This window comes from Bactrocera dorsalis, chromosome 5 (assembly GCF_023373825.1).
Source record: "Bactrocera dorsalis isolate Fly_Bdor chromosome 5, ASM2337382v1, whole genome shotgun sequence".
Taxonomy (NCBI): domain Eukaryota; kingdom Metazoa; phylum Arthropoda; class Insecta; order Diptera; family Tephritidae; genus Bactrocera; species Bactrocera dorsalis.
The window spans coordinates 8984997-9007028 of NC_064307.1; the positions used below are offsets into that span (position 1 = coordinate 8984997).

The 22032-nt window shown below is 37.3% G+C and overlaps 1 protein-coding gene across 1 annotated transcript; it reads right to left on the reverse strand.

Moving 5' to 3' along the window:
- Window positions 1-4478: 4478 nt before the first annotated feature.
- LOC115066519 (histidine-rich protein PFHRP-II-like) lies at window positions 4479-20100 on the reverse strand. Its single transcript, XM_049457735.1, has 4 exons — window positions 19050-20100; window positions 4797-4829; window positions 4631-4678; window positions 4479-4551 (listed from the first exon to the last, which is right to left on the reverse strand). Exons 1-4 carry the CDS (start codon window positions 19373-19375, stop codon window positions 4479-4481), a joined length of 480 nt encoding a protein of 159 aa, XP_049313692.1. The 5' UTR covers window positions 19376-20100.
- Window positions 20101-22032: the final 1932 nt, after the last annotated feature.

A 22032-nucleotide genomic window follows, 5' to 3' on the forward strand; every position in this document is an offset into this window, starting at 1 on the left:
TTCACTACAGTTGGGGGGGCGGGGTATGGAGCCGGGCGGGCGGTGTCCAAAATCATTTTGCGAGTTAGTTCACCCCTGGTGCTTTCAAGAAAGCCCTCAACCTCCCCTCTATCCCTACCAGGGGCGTGGCAATAGCGTTCACAAAAAATGTAACATTTTGAGAAAAATTACATTTTTCTTAACCTTTAAAACGCTCTAGCGGCTAAAGTATTTGACCTAGATAAACATAAAAACCAATTTGGACATGTAACGAACATGAAAACAGATAAATCAACCGTTCGAAGTGATAGAAACATACCAAAGTTCATATATTTTCATACAAAATATATGGGGTCTAGCCAAGCACCATTGGTCTCGACTAAGGTGTAATATTATAATATCCTTTTTTCGTCCTTTTCTATACGATATCCTTGAACTTTTTTTTCTGAATTCTATAGACAATAAAATTCTAGGAAGCTACCTGGAAGCGCAAGTCGTTTGCTACACTCTAAATATATTTAAATAACATTTAAAAACAAAATATGCCTGGCCAGACCCGTTGGTCTCGACGAGGGTTAATTCACGTGTATAAATTGTCTGTTTGAAGTACATTACATATATTTTTCGAAAATAAACTAGAAATTTATAATTAATATTGCTCTCTCGGCCTAGTTCTAAGTCCGTTCACTACCAAGGGGCTAATTGTTACGGCTTCGGCACATGATATTGCTCTTTGTAGATAAGTTCGGATGCTCTTCTTTATTCTATTTATATTATCGCAATATGAACCATAGTATTGCAGAGTTCAATAGTTTGTTCACCTGACGATGTGTCCGACTGCAAGCCTGTCTTGTTCCCCTTGGCCTTTTGTAGGGAAACATGGTGCGCATGCTTACCTCTAATGTAAATTAATTAAAAATAAGTAATATATGTATGTACATACAGAGATATCGGTCAAATTCTGTGTCATGTCATCCTGGTATTATATCAGAAAGCGGAAATTTTATGGTAAGAATGGCTAATAAATGCGTTCCTGTTTCTAAGCTAAAGCAATGGACAATGGCAATGTCACAGACCATTGTTATGATAAATATTACATTACTTAACCGATTTCTACCAAATTTTATTTTGCAATATTTCCTTCCCCTGCTATTGCCATAGAATGAAAATTGGTGAAATCAGTTTCCATCCGGAATATTTGTGATATAACTTAATGAAAACAAGTTAGAAAGAGCTAAGTTCGGGTGTGATCTGAAAACCATTTTTCTGCAAGATTCGAAGTATGTTGGGGTCGCTCTCTTGTTGGAATTGCCAAATTGAAGGCGAATTCCACTCAACATATTTAAAATATTAACGTATATACGATGGTCCAAGTTTTCTTATATCCAAAAGATTAGTGAGCAAAAAAATGCTCACTAATTTGCAATTGCAAGGATGCAAGTCCATTTGCACCAGATTCTGAAATGCCCTTATATGTAATTTTGCAAACTGAATACGATTGCATCTATCCCGTTTTCTCCGTTTTCTCGCCAAAGAGATCTTTCTCCACAAGTCGTCTTCTTATCGTTCTTGAAGAAATTTGTGCACTTAAGTAATTCTTGTTGATTGGCTGCAGCAGTCTTAAACGGATTGGACGTCGGCAATCTTGAAATATTTTGATTGACTTTCGCAGGCATTTTTTGTGACGGACCTATTTTTCCAACATTTTTTCGGAAATTTTAAGGTATTAAACACAAATTTTTGTGACATATTTAATATGTTTGCAATTTCCCATTGCGTGTGACCGTTTTATTGTAAATTTTGGACGTACAAACCTTTTTCCTCTGAACACGGTTTTGTTCGACCACTCTACATAAATACATAATTGATACAAAACCTTTGATTCTATTTTATTGCCTGAAACTGTATATCTTCCAAACTAATAAAGCTATATATCAACAAAACTTACATAGAAAAATATTTTACACCTTTTAACGCTTGTGTTAAAATTGGATGATAACCCTGCCCATTCCTCTTATTCGGTTTTCCTAAAAACTAGTTAAAGCGCATTAATTCAATACCTAAATCCGTCGGAGACATTCAATTTTACGAGATGGCACTAGAAAGTTTTATAGGAGTCAAATTTTCAATAAGGGGGGCGGCACCGCCCTCATTTAGGTAAAATCCATATCTCAAGACCTATGCCACCGATATCAACCAAATTCCATAGATGACACTTTTCGGATATTCCTATGTTATAGTACAATTATGAGAAAGATAGGACAACAATCACGCCTACTCTCTATATAACACAATTTGAAATTCAGTCTGATTTTTTCACATTTTTCTTCTTTACTGACACCGCTTATGCGATTATAGCCAAATTAACTACAGAGCGCCAATCATTACTTCTTTTCGCAACGTGGTGCTAATTGGAAATACCAAGCCAAGCCAGGTCCTTCTCTAACTGGCCTTTCCAACGGAGTGGAGGTCTTCCTCTGCTTCCCCCAGTGGATATTGCGTCGAATACTTTCAGAGCTGTAGTGTTTTCGTCCATACGTACGACTTGTCCTAGCCAGCGCAGCCGCTGTCTCTTGATTCGCTGAACTATGTCAATGACGTCTTATAAGTCATACAGCCTATCGTTCCAGCGAATGCGATATTAGCTGTGGCCAACGCGCAAAGAACCATAAATCTTTTGCAGAACCTTTCACTCGAAAACTCCTAAGGCCGACTAATCGGATGTTGTCATTGTTCATGGCTCTGCATCATAAAGCAGGACGTGGATGATGAGTGGCTTGTAGAGTTTGGTTTTTGTTCCTCGAGAGAGCACTTTACTTCTCAATCGCCTACTCAGTCCTTTTCTAGCGAACCATTGGATGGATTTCAACTGAGTTTGCTCCTTCCAGAAAAAGTATGTACTTTGAAAACTAAAGAAATGGAAAACCTCATTGACTGCTTGATAGTTAGATTCAAAGGCCTTTTGGATTATGACAACGACGTGCCACGTTTGAAGCTCAAAGGTGAACTTGATCACAGGCAGTGCCATTGGGGGCAGAAACAAAAGTCAAAAGACAACAAGTTACCGACTACTGCATTGGAAACGTTAAAGAACTGCGATGTAAACCTATACCTGATAATTCATAGTTATATTCGCATATTCTGCACACTTCCTGTGCCGAATGCGAGCTCTGAACGCTCTTTCGACACTTCGCCGCATGAAAAGCTGTTGGGGACGAACATCCTTCAAGATAGATTGATGGGCTTGGCATTGCTGCACACACATCATGACATTGAAATCCCCGCAGAAGAAGTTCTCGAAAGATTCTCAAAACTTGACCCGCAACGTTTTGGTTTATGAAACTTTCCTACTCAATACACGAAAAGTATGTACCCCACACGTCTATGATTTTAATGTGTTTTTTCTATTTGATTGTAGGACTTCGATTTGAAAATTTTCCACTATAATATTAAACTGTATAAAGACTACTATATTTAATATAATAATCTTCACATTTCAAGTAAATATTTAATTCAAAAAAAACTGTTTCTGGATCTGCTTATGCAGAAAGTGTAGTATTTGACACATTTGAATTGGTTTCACATTTTTGTTGGAGAAAAAAAAATTGCGAAATATTCAAACATTTGGAAGTAGATTTTTTACTCCTACTTTCAGAATATGGAACATACACTGAAAAAATCTACGTTTTCCTTACGAGCTCAGATCTTTCGCCCTTCTTTAGTCTCAGGCAGTGGCTTACAGTTAAATGTACATATATATATGTATGTATAAACATATCACTACGATTCCTATTCGGCATTAATTAATGGATGTGCGTATAAATTAGTTTAAAACTATGAAATACAAATTTATATGTACATGTATGTATGTATTTGTGTAAGTCTACCGACTTTAAATGAGCAGTCACAAGATAAATCCAATTAGTCCGATATTTGTACTTTTTCTACAGTAATTCGTATTAAGTACTAAACTAAGTTACCGACGATTGTTGTTGCAGCATCCACAGCCTCGGATATCGCCGAGGATAGCTTGTTGTCATTATTGACGTTGCGAAGCAGAAACGATGTGCTGACAACAACGTCATAGAAAAACATGCTGTTTAAATGTCACCTAAGCCGCAAAAGATGTCAGCCAACGTCCGTCAAGATGGGCTAATAATTTTATGTTAACAAATTCAGCAGGACGCTCTAAAAGACGCCGAGGCAAAGAACACACAAACAGTAGGTTGTATGTATGGATGTATGTATTATTAGCGTTTGATGGTGAAATCTTCATATGGAGTAAAACACCGTGGTAGATATTTTCATCATGAGCGAGGTGATAATACCTACAATCACGGTATCGATATTGAGTCGACGTTAATAACAGTGGAGTGCGTCTTCAAGTTGTCACTGGGAACAAATTAATTATAAACTGGTATTGTGTATTGCATCAAACTTTGATTTTTGGTACGTTTTTATATAACCACTCCCACAGAAAATTTTTAAATTTCAGCCTCTCATTGCCCAACTACTGCATTTATAACATTACTTATAACTATTTCTTCTTCATCTTTTATTCTATAATTATATCTAGAAATACGAATTTTCAGAAGTGTGAAATATTTTTTTAAATATGTTTTTACTAACTTTATGTATGGCTCTTTATTACCTTGCATTTACCGAAGATTGGGCGGCTCCAATTTCTTCCATCGATTTTCTACAAAAGACCATATGATTAATGCGTGAAGATTTTACATAAAATTTGGATTTGACTATAAATCAATATAATAGTAGGAAGCTGAGTAGGCAGTCTCAAAATATAAATAAATGCTTACCTATCACCCCAGCAAAGAGCATCGTCGCGATATCTGCAAAAAAGACAGCAGTTGATTATTTATATTTTCAATTAACTAAGACATTAGATTTATAAATTTAATGATGCGGTATAATAAGATATGTTGCGAAAAATTTAAGAACATTTTTTATCCGAAATTTCTAGTAGAAATACGAATCATGACTGAAAGGAAATCAGCGCTTCTTTACCAAGAATTGCGCAGAACATGTAAAACAAACATGCCACTAATCAGCAATGCCCCAACAAAAATGCGCCTCTTAAGGGGTTACATGGGTTTACGGGTTTCAAAAAATCTTTCTCTTTTATTGTCTTATTAAATTTTACTACACCTCTAGAATGTTGTTTTAAATTTTCAAGTTGATCCGATTGATAGTTTTGGAGATACAGCCTTGAGAACTTTTGCGCTCGAGGCTAGCTAGGCTAAGTTCACCGTCTTTAAACGTGTTTTTCTCGAAACTATGTTTTGAAGTCGGTTGGCAAGATTTCTCGAGAACTTTTTTTCTCAACCGATCTTTATGAAATAGGTCTTTGAGATACAAATCTTAAAGACTTGGACGAAGGATTTTTTTCGATTACAACTATTTGAATAAAAGTTGCGATATTTTCACTGAAATTTGAGTTTTTTTTTGTAAAAATTTCTGCCAAAAATACAATTTTAACTTTTTCCTTCGTCCAAGTTCTAAGTTAAGGTTTTAACCGAAACACGTATTTTTTCACTTTAGATGATCCAGTAAGGAGTTATCTTACCAACGCGGGCGCATCTTTTTTTTCGAAGGGTCACCGGAATTCAAAAATTTCAGAATTTATTTGTTAATAGTACATGTATGTTTATAACAAAAATAAATTCTAACAGAATATTTAATTTTTTATATGAGAAAAAAAAATTGAAAAAAGGCTGTCTTTTTCACGAGAAGTTGAAGAGGGCAAGACGAAATGTCTCTTGTCATCAAACAAACAGTCGTCGCACTTGCGACTTGGCTCCCACATCACTGTTGACAGTAGGAACTAGTTTTAACACCAACAACAATGTCAGCCTCGAAATCCAAGGCAGAATAATTCTTGCCAACAGTTGCTACCTCGGACTGAGTAGGCGATTGAGAAGTAAGGTCCTCGCTCGACGAACAAAAACAAAACTCTATAAGTCACTTATTATTCACGTCCTGTTATATGGTGCAGAGGCATAGACGATGACAACATCTGATGAGTCGACCTTACGAGTTTTCGAGAGAAGATTTCTGCGAAAGATTTATGGTCAGTTGCGCTTTGGCAACGACAAATGCCGCAGTCGATGGAATAATGAGCTGTACGAGATATACAACGACAATAACATAGTTCAGCGAATTAAAAGACAGCGGCTCTGCTGGCTAGGTCATGTCATCCGAATAGACGAAAACATTCCAGCTCTGAAAGTACGCGCCGGGAGAAGCAGAGGAAGAGGAAGACCTCCACTCCGTTGGACGGTCCAGGTGGAAAAGGACCTGGCTTCGCTTGGTATTTCCAATTCGCACCACGTTGCGAAAAGAAGTAACGACTGACGCACTCGCTGTTAACTCGCTGTTCACTCGCTTATTTCTACGTTGTGTGGAATAATTTTGTTTTGTACGATCTTGAAAATCAATAATATACTACAAAAACACTTTAGTCAACAATATTTTTCAGATTGTACTGGAATAAATGAAGATAGGGATACAACTATATCATTCATTCAAACATTAATTAATCGATGTAATTGATGAAAAAATCGTTTCTTTTAAAATTTGCTCACCATCAAACGCGTTGACAATAGTCAGGAAATCAAACTTTTTAGCTAATTCCGCCTTTAGACAAAGTGTAGCTAGTCCAGATATCCTGTCCTTTGAAGAGCACGATCGATGCACATTTTTAATACTTGCTAAAGCACTAAATCAACGTTCATAACTTCAAACAAAAATGCGTAAGGTGCAGTATATGTAAGTACATATTATATTTTTCACTGGCTCTTCTAAGTCACGAATATAAAAAGAAAGCTATGCACACTAATTTTTAACTCTTGTAAATGTTGTCTGACATAAGTAGTTGTAATCATATTCGTATTACTAACTGTAAAACTTTAGAATGTTCACAGAATATTTTGATTCCTGAGGCAAGAGAATACATTTCGAAGAATGTCGACAAAAAGTAATTCAGGAATCTGCGAAATATTTGAAAGACGAAGCGTTTTAAGCGTACGTATTTATATCAGATTTTCTGGCAACTTTTTTGCTCGCCCTTTGACTGTGTTTGTCAATGAAAAAGTGCTGAAAAGCATTTTAACATTTTGTGTGGGGTACTCAAACACGCATTGCATACACGATCATACACGTACAACCATGCAAATGCATTTAGTGATTAAACACATTTCTTCATTGGCCAACTCAATTCTACAAGCTGTTGTGAGCTCGCTTGTTACTTGATCGTGCGTATCTTGATGTGAGCCATCAACAAGTGTCTAAACATCACTCTCACCCAGTTAAGGATGCATTGTTTGCCGCCATTTTCTTGTTGTTTCTTTTGTTTCAGCAATTTTTATTGGAACTGCTAATACCAGCAATCTATGACTGACTTCGGTTGAGAATTTTTCACTCTTTATTTGGCAATTGTCCCCTTGTTTGCTACACATTTTCTGTGATTCAACGTCGTTTACGCGATTGCGCTGGACACGTGCCTTCGCAGGAATTCGAACATGTTTTTCTTACACCCCTGCAGGTAAAACCACGCCATGCATCGATACGTAAAATTGCTTGAATTTCACCTTAACTTACTGTCTAGTATTTAAGAAATACCAATTTATCCTAAGAGGTAAGTTCGGCGAAAATAGTTGAATTGCGTAGTGTTTGTTTTCGTTATACTCGTATTCACTAGTGATGTCTGCCAATTTAGAGAAGCTTGCTTATTCATTTAATTCCTACAGGGATGTTTATGAGCGTATAAACACGTTAAGGTATATAAATAAATATGTATTTGTTAGTGTTCACATATTATCAAAGCGACGCTTGGCCGGCTGCTAATTTGTTTCATCATGGTTTAGTAATTATTATGTTAAACTAAGTACCCATTTTAGGGCTTCAGCTGTGGCGATAATTACAATCGACACGACAAGCGTGACAATCTTTGCATTCGAATTTAGGCGATGAGATCGTTGTCGGGCAAGGAGGGAGCTATTTGGAAATGTCGTATGCCAAGCGCCTTGGGACCTCTATTTTCATGGCTACTACGCGAAAGGGAAAATTGCAGCAGTTTTTTTTATTGAGGATGCCATATTGGCCGTGGTCAAATACCTAATTATGCACTTAACGAATAAATAAAGGCTATCGCTTAATGATCGTTAGGCTTGCGCTAACGACTCACAAGTACACACATTACTGTACATACTACATACATACATATACAGTGCTGTGCATACGCTAAGCAACTCATCCCACTTTTCAAAAAATTGTCAAATTACTCTCAAATAAACAGTCGCCAGGTAAACGTTATAATATTTATTGATAGCTTAGGTGAAAACAAAAAGAATACGTAACAACAAAACTTGTACTTTATTCTTTTACTGTTAAATAAAAAACAAAAACAAAATCAATCCAATAATAAGCTGTGCATAATCTAAGCAACTTTTTAGTATTTTGTATAAGAACCGTTATTTTTTATAACGTTTTGGGCATTGAGGCAATTAAATTTCTCAATGTAGTTTTTTCGATGCTTTTCCATTCTTTTTTAAATCCTTTAAACAAGTTGTCCTTGCTTGTAAATCGACTTGATCCCAAGCGCCGTTTGACAATTGCAAACAAATTCTCGATAGGATTCAAGTCGGGTGATTGTGCCGGCCAATCAAGGACTTGAATCCTTTTCGTCCTAAACCAATCTTTGACCAACTTCGAAGTGTGTTTCGGATCGTTATCCTGCTGAAACACCCAACGAAGTGGCATATGCCATTCTGCATAAGGGAGCATCCTTGTTTCTAAAATGTCCTTATACATAAAACGGTCCATTTTGTCCACTATTTTGTGTACAGGGCCAAGCCGATTTCCCGAGAAGCATGTCCACACCATGACATTTCCTCCACCATGCTTGACAGTCTGTTTACAGTAACGTCGATGTAGTCGATCACCTTTCTGGCGCCTTACTGTACACATGCTGTCTGAATTGAAAAGGTTGACTTTGACCTCATCGCTAAAAAGAACACTATTCCACTTTTCAACCGTCCAATCAATGTCCTTCTTTGCGAATTCAAGACTAAAAAATACAAAAATAATATTGCTGTTGTTGAAGATGTTACTTAAAAATAACATACCGTTTCTTCATGTGATTTTTCGTCAGCATTGGCTTTTTAACGGCCTGATAACTTTTTAAACCAAGTTTAATTGCATGTCTTCGTATGGTACTTGAATCGACATTCAAATTAAGAGTTTCTTTTATTTCTTTCGAAGAAATGAATGGGTTTTTCTTTATTAACCTCTTAATATTAATGTCATCACGATAAGAAATTTTTCGTGGTGGCGCGCCTGTGTTCAGTGTTGTAACACTACCTGTTATTTTAAATTTATTAATCCATCTTGAAACCATGGATTTATTAATATTTAATGACTTCGCTATAAGAGGTTGACCTTTTCCAGCCTGGTACAATGAAAAAACGGAAGATTTGAATCTGTTATCATACTGAACGCGCTGCATATTTAAACTTAATAATTTTAACTCATTTGAACCCTCGAGACGGCTAAACTGCACTGATCTTCTTAATGTGCGAAGCAAACAGCTCAAAAGCATTGGAAAAGAACCGTTATCTAGTGTTAAAAGAGAATATTCAAATTCATTATAGTAAAGTTGCTTAGATTATGCACAGCTTATTATTGGATTGATTTTGTTTTTGTTTTTTATTTAACAGTAAAAAAATAAAGTACAAATTTTGTTTTTACGTATTCTTTTTGTTTTCACCTAAGCTATCAATAAATATTATAACGTTTACCTGATGACTGTTTATTTGAGAGTAATTTGACAATTTTTTGAAAGTTGGGATGAGTTGCTTAGCGTATGCACAGCACTGTATAAAAATAAAGTGTTTCTAGCTTTTGTTGGTCTTTGATTAGCAAGCTTCTTTACTAATATTAAACAGCAGTGTTAGAACTAATCATCAGAAGTTTGATATAATTGTCTAATATTGCCACAACATAATATTATTTTTTTACATTTCATTAAACATTCGTTAAAAAGCGAATATTGGCGAAATATTGTCTTAATTTGTGATATCAAATAAGGTTACCTTGTATTCAGTTTCTATGAAAATATTTTGCTTAATTTATGCACTATGAGCTTTGAAGGTTACGGTTTCAGTTTTATTAAAAACACAAGCCTACGAGTGGTACAAAGCTTGCAAAGAGGTCGAGAGATCGTTGAAGACATACATACATACATATGTACATATGTACCTTGTTCTAAACGTCCTCTTCTCTTGATGAAAATATTAAAAAAGAGAAAAATATGGTGCTTAAAAATCGTCAGTCAAGTATTAGGGAGATGGCGAGACTGTTCGATTGTATTAATTTTTAAGCGGTGGTGAGAGGACTGTAGTGGAAACTGTAATGAAATTTGTTTATTATCATCTAATATACGAAAGTTCTTGTAAAAGCCTATAAGCAGAGCTGCATGAACTGTTATCTATACAGACTCTCAATTTTAGCAGTTCTAAATATAATCGACATATGTATGAGAGATGAACGTGTTACTAGACATTTCGTCAATTTTAGGTAACATAGCGTTTAGTAAATGTTATTGCAGTTAAAATGTTAAAGCCTCAAAATCAGAATTCTACCATTATGTTGAGCAAAATAATATCAAATTGTGGGAGTGGCAATAGTGCGATTCGTTAGGCGATATAAAACAACACAGAGGAGCAGAACTTCTACATTCTGTGAAACATATTGCAAATGTATGTATGTATGTATGTATAACAACTCGTCAATAATTTAATATAATGTTAATTCAAATATCAGTGCAGCAGAAGCGAAAATATATAACGTGTTTTTGCATATTCGTTTCTGCTGTACTGCTATTTCAATGAACAGAGCAGTATGTATGATCGTAAATGTTAAAAAAGATTTTGACAACAAAGCCATAAACAACAACATATCAAATTCCTATAGGTGTTGAATACACGTAACATAATTGACTGCTCGTTGCAGACTCTGTTAAGATAAAAAATAACATGATATATGGTATGTAGATGCTGTAACCGTTTGCTTTAATGTTAATCAATGTAATAGAAATGCATATAGCACACATATGTACATATGTCGTAGAAATATGGACAATATCTAACGAAAAGATTTCAGTATTTTATTTCAACAGTTACCAGGCATATTTTATTCAAAGTAATTCAAAATGCAATTCTAAAATTTATAAAGCCTGATAGTAAAGTTAGTCGTTGAACATGCAAAAATTCGGAAATTTTACGTAAACTTTTCCCCATTTCTTTAATAAATCATTTTGATGTAAGAAGAATTTAAAATACTCGAATGTGGATGGTTGCCTAAATGTCGGGCATATTTTGTTGCTGCGTTCACCGAGAAGCCCAACACCAAGCTGTGTGAACTCCAAGCAACATAGTAATCATAAAAACACAAATACATACTTATACATACATATATGTATACTCATATGTATTATCGATGTTCATATTCCGCCTGGAAGTGTGAATTTGCTCATTAAGAAGGTGTCCAACAATTTTTTGTTGTAGTTATTTTTTATTAGGTGACGCTCTCATTTGTGGTGGTTTTAATGAAGTTGCGGCACATTGCATTTCTACTCTCTATCTTCGCTTGTGATCGCTGCCTGTTCCGTGGGGTATGACGTGAGTGCTACACCAAGGTACAAATTAATATGGAGTTCGTTCTAGAAAATCGATCAAATTGACAAGCACAACCGCGTTTATTGTCCAATGAGACGATATATACATATGTGTAGTGTGTGCATATCTGCGCGGCAGTGGTCCATGGTAGCTGCTTGTCGATCACTCGTGAATACATATGTATGTATGTGTGTAGTTACTTAAGCGCATGGTATGTTGGTAACGAAGCTGTTGTTCCATCTGTGCGAGCATACTAAAAATCTCTTTAATTTTGAGTGGAGATTATTGGGGCGTTTATATTGTCCGCCAATATTATTATACCATGCTTTTTACGCGCTGTTCCGTTCCTCGGACTCAGCTGTTGTCGTAGCAGTACGTTGAACGTATATGTTTTTTGTTTTGATTTAAGTTGAATTCCGCTGTCCACTGATTGATCTACTGCTGGCTGTGTTGTTGGCAGTGCTGTGTTGGTGCAGCCGTTAGTTGATGATTGCTATGCCAGTCTGGAGCTCGATGAAAATTGTTAATACTGTCTGATGATAGTGACTTTGGATCGATTTGTTTCGAATTGAGTTTTATTGCCACCGATGCGCATTTACCCTTTGAGGTTTGCGACCTTGTTTGCCGGCATTGATGACTTCTACTTGTTGTATCCATTGCGTCGAGGTCTACCCAAACAACCAACAAAGAATCCCAAAATTTCACCACTCATACATATTTATAAGTGTTTTAGGATACTGCTTTTGTGAGTACAGTCCGCCGTGCGGTGAAGTACAGTCAAAATTTACAACACAGCCAAAGTCAAAGTATTTTTTTATTTGGTTTGGCGAAACCATAACAATTATAAGTTAATTGGAGCTATTTATACAAGTAAATCAAATATTTTTAAAGAAATATTGCTGTCAAAAAGTATGAAGGCAAAATGCTAAAATTGGAAATAAGATTCTCTCTCGAGGAATTTGAATTGATGATTTTGCTTCTGTAGAAGATTCATAGAACTTTCGTCTTGATAACGGTAAATATTACACGAAAAAGGTTTTTTGGTGTTTTAATTAAGTTGGAGTTCAAAGCAAGTAGTTGTCTTTCTCTATTCGTCTATACTTTTTCAAATAGACCGATGGCTTAAGTCATCACTTGCGTATTACATACATTTCCAGTTAGCAGGTAGCCTATGTACTTTATAGAATATATGTACATACATAGTTAATAAAGCATTTGTATGCTTATAATGGCGTCGTTGTCCAGATGGTGTATTACCGCTCTCTACATACTTAAATACATATGTACACACATACATACATATGTAAGTATAACTGAGTTGGATATGCATTATAAGCACTTGTAAATGCGCTTTATGATTTGCGCTGCATTACATATTCCAAGCAGGTATTTGTACTTTTGCACTTAACGTATGGCTGTGCAAGTGAGCCTGCGCATGCGTACTGCAACACAAACGCACACATGCTCACAAATTCAATTCACGACATGTAATAGTGTGTCAAAGGGGCTGCTTACTGTAAGTGTGTGTTTGCAATTTGATGCGGCCCTTTGCTGCGTTGGAGCCGCTTCTATGAGCTGCCGCAGAAATTAGCCTACAGCCGGACGGTAGCACTGCACACGCGGAGTACCATACACCGCGTCAGTGATTGTGGCGGTGAGAAATGAAACGGAGTGAAGTTACCACTGATGGCTTGATGTGGTTGTTAGACCCGCTGCCGCTTAAACTTAATCAAGATTGTGTAAATTTTAGAGTTTGACTTGTCGACACAAACTACCATGTTATTTCGCTTTGACTTCGCCGACCATAAGGATGTGTCCATCTGGGTTGTGATGCCAGTGCCTTGTAATGAGTTTTCGGCTGCAGGCTGTGTGAACATCTTCGACATCATCAAATAATCATCAAAATTATATAGAATATAGAATAACCAAAAACATTGGAAAGAACAACAATTGCAACAATACAATAATAACAACATAACGAGAACTTCAGCAGCGTACAAACGCGCTTGTTGGCGGCAAGGCATTGGAGTGAGGGTGCAATGTTTTGAATTCGATTGGATGCATAGTCGCCGTGTGTGCAGTGGCAGAAATTTCCAATTTGCATAACTTAATTGAATCTGCGGCAACGTCAGTTGTCAGAGTCCTCCGTACGCAGACACTCGAACTTTATAAAATGGCGTAACTGCGTTTGCAGGTGCTGCGATGAGCTCTGGGCAGAGATTTGGATGATTGAAATGCATTTGAAATCAATGAGTTTGCCTGATAAGAATATCACGGCGATGGTGTTGCAATAATGCAAACCTGTTAACATATTTGTGGAAATTAATGGCGGCGTGTACTGCAGCCACCCTTTTTGCGCGCAACCAAGTAAGGCTGTCTGCTGGTGCACTCAATTTATGCTACAACATAGCAATGTGCATATACGTGCACGAAGATCCAAGGCAATGGCGGTGAATTTTATCCATTTTATTGTTGAAGTAATATGTCGGTTATGGGTTGTAAAGCGCACATTGCAGCCGTGGAACGAATTAGCAGCGATTTTACTGAACCGCTGCAGTTACTCAACGGCGATAACACTAACAGCACGGTAACGCAACGAACGGCAACAATTGCTATAAAAAGTATAAGAAAGAAGAATCAGCTAAGAAGTTCGCAACCCATTTGCTGCTCACCTGACTGGCCAAATCAACAGTGAATGTAGATGGCTGATTGTGTGAAGTGAATCGCATTCAAGGGGTGTGCACTCAGCACTTCCACTTCAAAGCCAGCGTTGACTTTTGCCTTTCGCCCGATTTGCAGCGCCCGCTCTGCAGTCACTGCCGTCTCTGCGAAGCTGTTTCGCTTTGTTTTCCAGCGCCGCAATTCTCATCACTTCCAACTCAAAGCAATTGCCTCAGCATGCCGCTATCATCATCATTATTGCGAGCATCTTCATCATAATTTCTTGCATTTTATATCACTTTTGGCTGAATTTTATTATTATTTTTTTTAATTTTGCTTTTATGCCTTTTGCCGTCTGCTTATGCGTTCTGCAATTTCGCCGCATTTATTTATTTCGTTTTGGTCATTGCTTTGCATAGCCGAGAACATCGTTTTTGCTGCCTTCTGTTGTTGTCGTTTTATTAGCACTCGGCCACTCACCAATCACGTTCGAAAATAAATTGTGGAAATTGTGATTCGCATTTTATATGGCATGGTGTAGTAAGTAGTTTGGATCTCACAGACACAGTATGGAGATCCTCCCATTTTCGCCATAATTTCACAATCGTTCTTAATATAGCTTGCTGCTTGCACATACAACTGTGCATATACGCTTTTGACTTTGTAATATTTGTTTGTGTGGGTGTGCGTAACTACTTCACTTAAATTAGGCTGTTCATCAAAGTGCCGAAGATGGAATCGCCGCCCGTTGACGAGATGACCCAGCCGGCTGCTTCGGTTATGTTGGAAGAGCGATGAAGTTGAATTTAACTTGCACACCGCATGTTCACACACGTATGAGCATGTGTTTGGTTGCATCCGAATTTTAATAAGCGATAACAACAAAAAAAAATAATGTCAAACATTACACTATAATAAAATGTGGGTATACAAAAGTACATATGTACATCCAAATGAAGCATATCGAAATAAAAACTTAAAATACATTTTCACTGTTATTCGATATCTGAATTTAGCCGATTTTGAAATCGTATTAGTGTGCGGTAAGTGAAACACTCACCAAATGGCTATAATCATCGATGAAGGATAAAGGGCGAAGGGGAGACGAAATGCAACTTGAAGTCGCGAATTCCCGCCGAATATCAACCATAAGGCATTGCCAGCTTATACATATTTATTTTTAAATATAATGCCTTTATATTTGTTTTTTGCCTTTTTGCACTTTTCGCTTTGAAGTGAACACTCGTATTCTTCCTGTTCAAATGTAAAGCCACGACGTAGTGAATGGCTTGGCGACGGACGTCGGACGGCGAACGGCGGTGGTCAGCGGGCGATGGTAAATTCGATTTGCAGCAACATTCGTCGAGGTAATAACTCAGGTGATTATAGTAATTATGCGTTCTGACGCGATGCAAGTACGGATAACGCTATTTCGATATAATTGAAAAATCCTGATAGACTTTTATTATGTACCGCCGAGTATGAATCGACGGTTGGATGGATGTTGGCGATGTGTTTGGTGTTTGGTGCAAGTGCTGATCATTGGATTCTCTTTCAATTGCGATCGATGAGTTAAAGCTTTGTGTGCCCGGTCTAGCTGCTGACCATGTTAAAATATAATAAATTGTTGAAGTAATAACGATAAAGTGCTCACTCAGATAGATTTACAACAACGATCCAATCAACAGCCGATTCGTTTGCCGGTCCTCGTTCGGCGCATTTTCAATACTAGATCTAACCTATTACTAAAGTTCCACTTAATATTAGAAACTTTCCTTTTGTATGAACTTAATAGAGATCTTAAGCATTTTACCTAATGAATTTTTAGGAACATATAGATCCCTCGTTAGTGTCAATTCCGAACAACAGAATTATTCATTTAACTTATTTAGTAGAATCTGGACTTTAGGAGTCTTCACTTAAATATAAGTAACGATTTTTTAAATCATATTTCTTATGGTTAAAATAAATATTAGTAATAATATGTGTATGACATATTGGAAAATTGTTAATGTTTTTTACAAATTGTTGAAAATTTTTATAATCACTTGGTTAGTTGATCTGCATATGCGCAAACATTTAGGCATATTTATATAATAAAAGAGCAGGCATGGAATTGCTTTCATAAAATCATGGACTTATCAAGTACAATTATGGAATAATAAGTCGTCTAACCAAAGTGGTGAGAATGACGTAAAAATGTATGTTGTCTGTATGAATCTTATCGCTGGCATGTGTTAAATATTGATAACTTTAGCCACACATTTTATTACTTTAGACAGTCAAAAATCTGGTATTTGATACCGTCACAAATACTTGGTATGACAAATTTTGGTGTGGGAGCGTGACATCAGCGTGTATCCCGTAAACGTATTAAAATTACCAAAATGCTGTAATATCCATGTACAACTTCCTTTTGATTATTTTTTTGAAAATTTCCTAAAATTCACTCAACTTTTCATGGGAAGAGCCAGAATCGTATACTTTTTATGATGGTGATATGTTAAACATACATACACACACAATTGTATACCATTGGTGCAGCTGATTTTAAAATACATAAATTTTTATATCAAACATATTTTACTAATTTCTACTACTTTATTGATTTCCACCGAAATACTCGTATTTTATTTATCACAGTTTTAAAATGACGAAAACGGAATATCAGGCATTTTTAGTACCCATTGGCAGAGTGAACACACCAACCACGGTACCCGGTTGCATTGCAACTCCACATTCAACTGACAAAGTCACAGTTCTGCCCGCATTCCGGTTTTAACCACGACACTCCCCGAGGGCCCAGTCCGCATAAGCAGGTTGGAGTGAACTCCAAGGGTTTCTGCTCCCGTGGTCCCATCCAGTCAGACCTCGTAGCCGAGCAGTTGAGCTTCCATACTCCTCTGGACTGGTGACCACACCCACAACATTCACACACGAAGCTAACCCTAATTCTCAGTTAAACGCCTTCGCCGCCTAAACAATTCATGCGCAAACGACCCTCAGTAGTCCGACTACTGGAGATCACAGTGCTAATATTGGTAGTAAATTAGAATATTAATATAATTAAATGAATAATTCTGCTGACAATTTGATTCGGAACAAGAAATGTGTAAAATCGGGTCCACAACTTTTGCCAACCTCCATTCCCCAATTTATATTTTAATTTCTTTAAACATGAATATTGCAGTTAGCCATGATATAATCATCGTAAACGTAAATTTCTATACAAAAACAAAGTGTGGGGAAAGGCGTACTGTGATTCAGTTTTATCACAAACAAAAACCTACGAATGAAACAAGACCTTTAGAGGCGATTGAGAGATCGCTGGAGACACGCTTCGTTCTGGACGAAATTCGACCTTTTCAAAAATTATTAAAAGGTGAGGAATATGGTGTTTGAAAATAGTCCGGTAAGCGTTAGAGAGATGGCAAGAGAGCTCGACATCTCTCGCGAATCCGTTCCAATGAATTTGGTGGATATTTTGGGTATGAAACGCGTTCTCGTACGACTCGTCCAGATAAAATTGGATTTTTCAAAAAAAAGTAACTTAAATAGGTATCTTTAGACATGCCGAAGAGACATGTGTTTATAAGCTTGACATGCAAATAAGACAATAATCATCAGAATGAATTGTTTTTAGTCGACCGAAGAGATAAAAGAAAATTTGCTTAAGGAATCCCAAAACGTGTTTCTAAGACTGGAAAATCGTTGGCATAAGTGTATTACATCTGGTGGGGATTGTTTGGAAGGCGACAAAATAAATATATAAATTAAATATTTTGCGTTTTTTTAGAATTCCCGGGTATTTTTTTGTCACAATGTATTATATTTAAACTAACGCAACACTGAACCACTTAGATTCTTATTCAAATTATTATAAAAATATTTGAAATCTATGATGATTTTGATAGATAGATATGTAGGAAAGTTCGTTACTTATATTATTTATTGAGAATGAAGGTTAATGAGCTTGTCTCTTAGCATGTTTGTAATCATCATAACTTGACATACACGGTATCACTTTTCCTCTATTGGAAACCGAAAGCTTATCTCTACTATATGTTATCGTTTACTAGAGAGCCATTCAAATTAGGAAGTTAAAGGTTTAGAGCTGCACTTTGACATAAGTTAGATTCCCCATCCATGAACGCATATCGAATTATTTCCGAATATGCGACTTTTATGTATCGTAACTGTTCGGCATATACACTTTTATTGTTGAATGCGAACGCTTCACTTTTGGCGTCCGAATTAAACTTGATTCATGGTGACAACACAAGGCAAGTTTTTTATTAAACTCACAAAACGTCAGTGAAGAACATCAACTTCTGGCATTAAGGCTTTGTATCAAAAATTTGTCCTTTCTGCTTTCTTCTTTGCTTTTAGCCTTGTCGTTTGACGCACCATTTATAGAATCAATAACTGTATATGTCTCTTTTCCGAACTTGCTTTTTCTTCAATTTTTTTGTGAGTTGGGAACTCTCTTGCAATTGAATAATATTTTGTTTCTAAACAAAATTTTGCTTATTCAATCCCAAAACAAAATACGCTGATAACAGAACTAGCCAAGAATGCCGTTTGTACCATTAAAGTAAGAACCGTTTCAATTCAGACTTTTCTACACGAAACATTGGATTACCGATTTTCAAGTGACACAATTATTTACAAGTAAAATGCTTCGAAACCACAAACGGTTTTGTTTAGTAAGACTACCTGTAGTATGGAAATCCTTGTGGTACATGTAAATCCATGGGCATGGCCGTCGGATTGAGGTGGTGAGAGTGATGTGTGTGGTGCGAGTGGTGTGTGTGGCCGTGATGATGTGGATGATGGTGCGAGTGGTGGTGAGCAGCAGCGGCGATTTGATGGTGGTGTGGGTGGTGATGGTGATGTTGAGCTACCGCCGCTACGTTCTGGACATGTGCCGCTGCTGCTGCCGCGAATCCCGCATCAGCGCTAGCAGCCGTTGCTGCCATAGCGTGATGGCCCAAAACTGCTGCCCATGGCGATGCCACAAAACCGCTACTTGGATGATCCATTACTCGTGAGATCGTCGTCAATCACTTATATTTTGAATTTAATTGAAAACTATGTACGAAAGAGTATAGCTTAATTCATTGCACAGCTCTTTTTTTCAAAATTCCTACATTCGCAACACCAACTTTTTTAGTTATATAGAATATATATTAAATATTTCTGATTTTCACTTTCACTTGTCTGGGCAAATATGAATCATCACTTTAAAGACGGCACAATTTTGGTAACTACCGAGATTTGTGTCGGAATTCACTGCACTCAAACAATGTGAATGGCGAACCGTTTTGTTTCACTTATGCATATGTGTATATGCTAGTATGTAGTACGGACATATGTATGTACGCATATGTAGCCTCCGGCATTAATAATCATGCGTGCGAGAGCGTCATAGACCGCCGATTTGCCAGAGGCACACAATCAGCGAATGAAACGATTTAACGAATCCACTTGCCGACGGAATACCCATTGTTACTAATATACAAGCGGGCAGCCGTTCTCACAATTAGAGGTTTCCCTACACTGTGCAGTGCGTTTTAATTTGAACGCCTTTTTCCGCGTTCACCTCTGCACGGCATGAAAATTGGCGATAAACTATCCGCCTCGCATCAGGAAACATGGTCGCCACTCATCTCATCAAGCGAAGCATCCAACACAGCGCAGCGGTGTCTGAGGTGCCGTGTGGCAGCCAGAGTTGCCTCACTGCATTTATGTTTTCAGCTGCAACATCGTCGTTATTGCCAGACATTCGTTGTTGTTGTTGGCGTTACCAATACTGCCAGCATCATCGTCGTCATCGTCTTCCAACATCGGTGGCGATGTGCACATACTAGTCGTCGCTTCGGCCGGCTCAGTAATCGGGCCAACAACAAGGTGGCCAATTGATGGTGTTAGTGTTACTGTTGTTGCTGCTGGAGGGACATAAACCTGCCCCAACGAAACGAAAAGACCAGTTCGAGATTTGCAAATACAGCAATAACAACGCCGATGCCGATGCCGACTAGACGGGAGTAATACAGCATCTCACGCCAGAGCCCGACTGCGGCCAACCAAGCTGCAAGGCACAGCTAAAGTGAGAATAAAAAAGCTTAACGTAAGAGACAAAACGACCGTAGACTTCTGCAACAAACGCGACTATGAATTCGCTGCAACCACGAAGAAGTTACTGCTAACGGCAAGGCCAGCTACACAGCAGTGATGTGCCAATAACTGCGCCACCAACAACACCTTTAAGAGCAGCTCTTCGTGGGCTCAGGTGTGCACCTGACGCCTAGCAATGGCAAAATGGGTCTAGCGTTTGTCTTAGCTTCTTTTATTTGCATCTTACGCAAGTTGTATTCGATCAACTTAATCAATATATGGTAAAATAGCCCCTGATATGTATGGTTAACGTAAACTATTGCATTAGCATGTTGTTAAGTTCATCCCTCCGAATAATAAGGGAGGCTTTATAGTATGAATACTAAATTGTAATTGCTAAAGAAAAGCTTGAAGAACTGCAGAAACTTGCATCACTTTCATGAGAATTATAATACTAAACACTGCTTTTAATATATTCGTCATAGATTTAAGTAAAGCAAGTAAGAAAGGGCGACCTGTACGTTCTCAATTTTCAATGATAAAAGCCGGTGGTTTATTTTCAAAATCAAATTAGGTACCTTTATTCCTTTCTGAAAGTTCTGGGCTAATTGCGTTAATCTTTGCCATTACTCAAGTGGACTCAAGAACATACGTTCATGTCATTTTGTGAAGATAATTCACACACTGACCGAGATATTCGGCATAAAGAATACTCGATTACCAAAAATCGTTATATGTTCATAAGTGGTATATGGACGCTGGGAGTAATTCCCAGATTTTCGATGACAAACTATCATAAATCCAGGGCTTGTACTTGTAAGTCAAATTTTTCTTCTCCGGCTTCTATAAAGGTTACATTTGTGGTTAAATGGTCTTCTGGCTTACTTAGTTAATGAGTCGTCACATTTTTAGTAGCTTATCACCCGATTTCCTACATTCACTTTGTTAAAAAAGGTTCCAAAGGTACCGAGAAAATTTGGTTGATATAGGTTTAATGGATTGTGAGATATGTACATTATATCTATTAGTAAGCCGAACCACGCTTGCTATGCGGAGTATATTAAGTTTGCCAACACCCAGAAGGTCAAAGATACAACAACTACGTCTGTTTGTACATATATTTATATGTATGTATGTATGTGAATTAGGGGAACAAGAAAAAATCACACTTAGTCAAATCTGGTGAATACGGTGGTTGATCGATGGTATTCATGTGACCAAGCATATCCAAAGAGACCTGTTTTTGGAACTCTTTTTGAAAAAAAAATCAACTTTATCGGGACGAATGGAACAATAGCACGTTACATACCCAAATTATCCACCAAGATCATTCAAACGGACTCGTGAGAGATGTCGAGCTCTCTAGCCAACGCTCAAACAGACCATATCCTCACCTTTTTTTTTTGATATTTTCATCAATTAAAGAGGTCGAAGCTCGTCCAGAACGGGATATGTCTTCAACGATCCCTTGATCGTCTTTGAAGGCTTTGTATCACTCGCAAGCGTCTCTTTTTGATAAAACTGAGTCATCGTAAGCCTTTTCCAACATTAGGAATGATTCCGCAAACGAAACTCTTTGTTC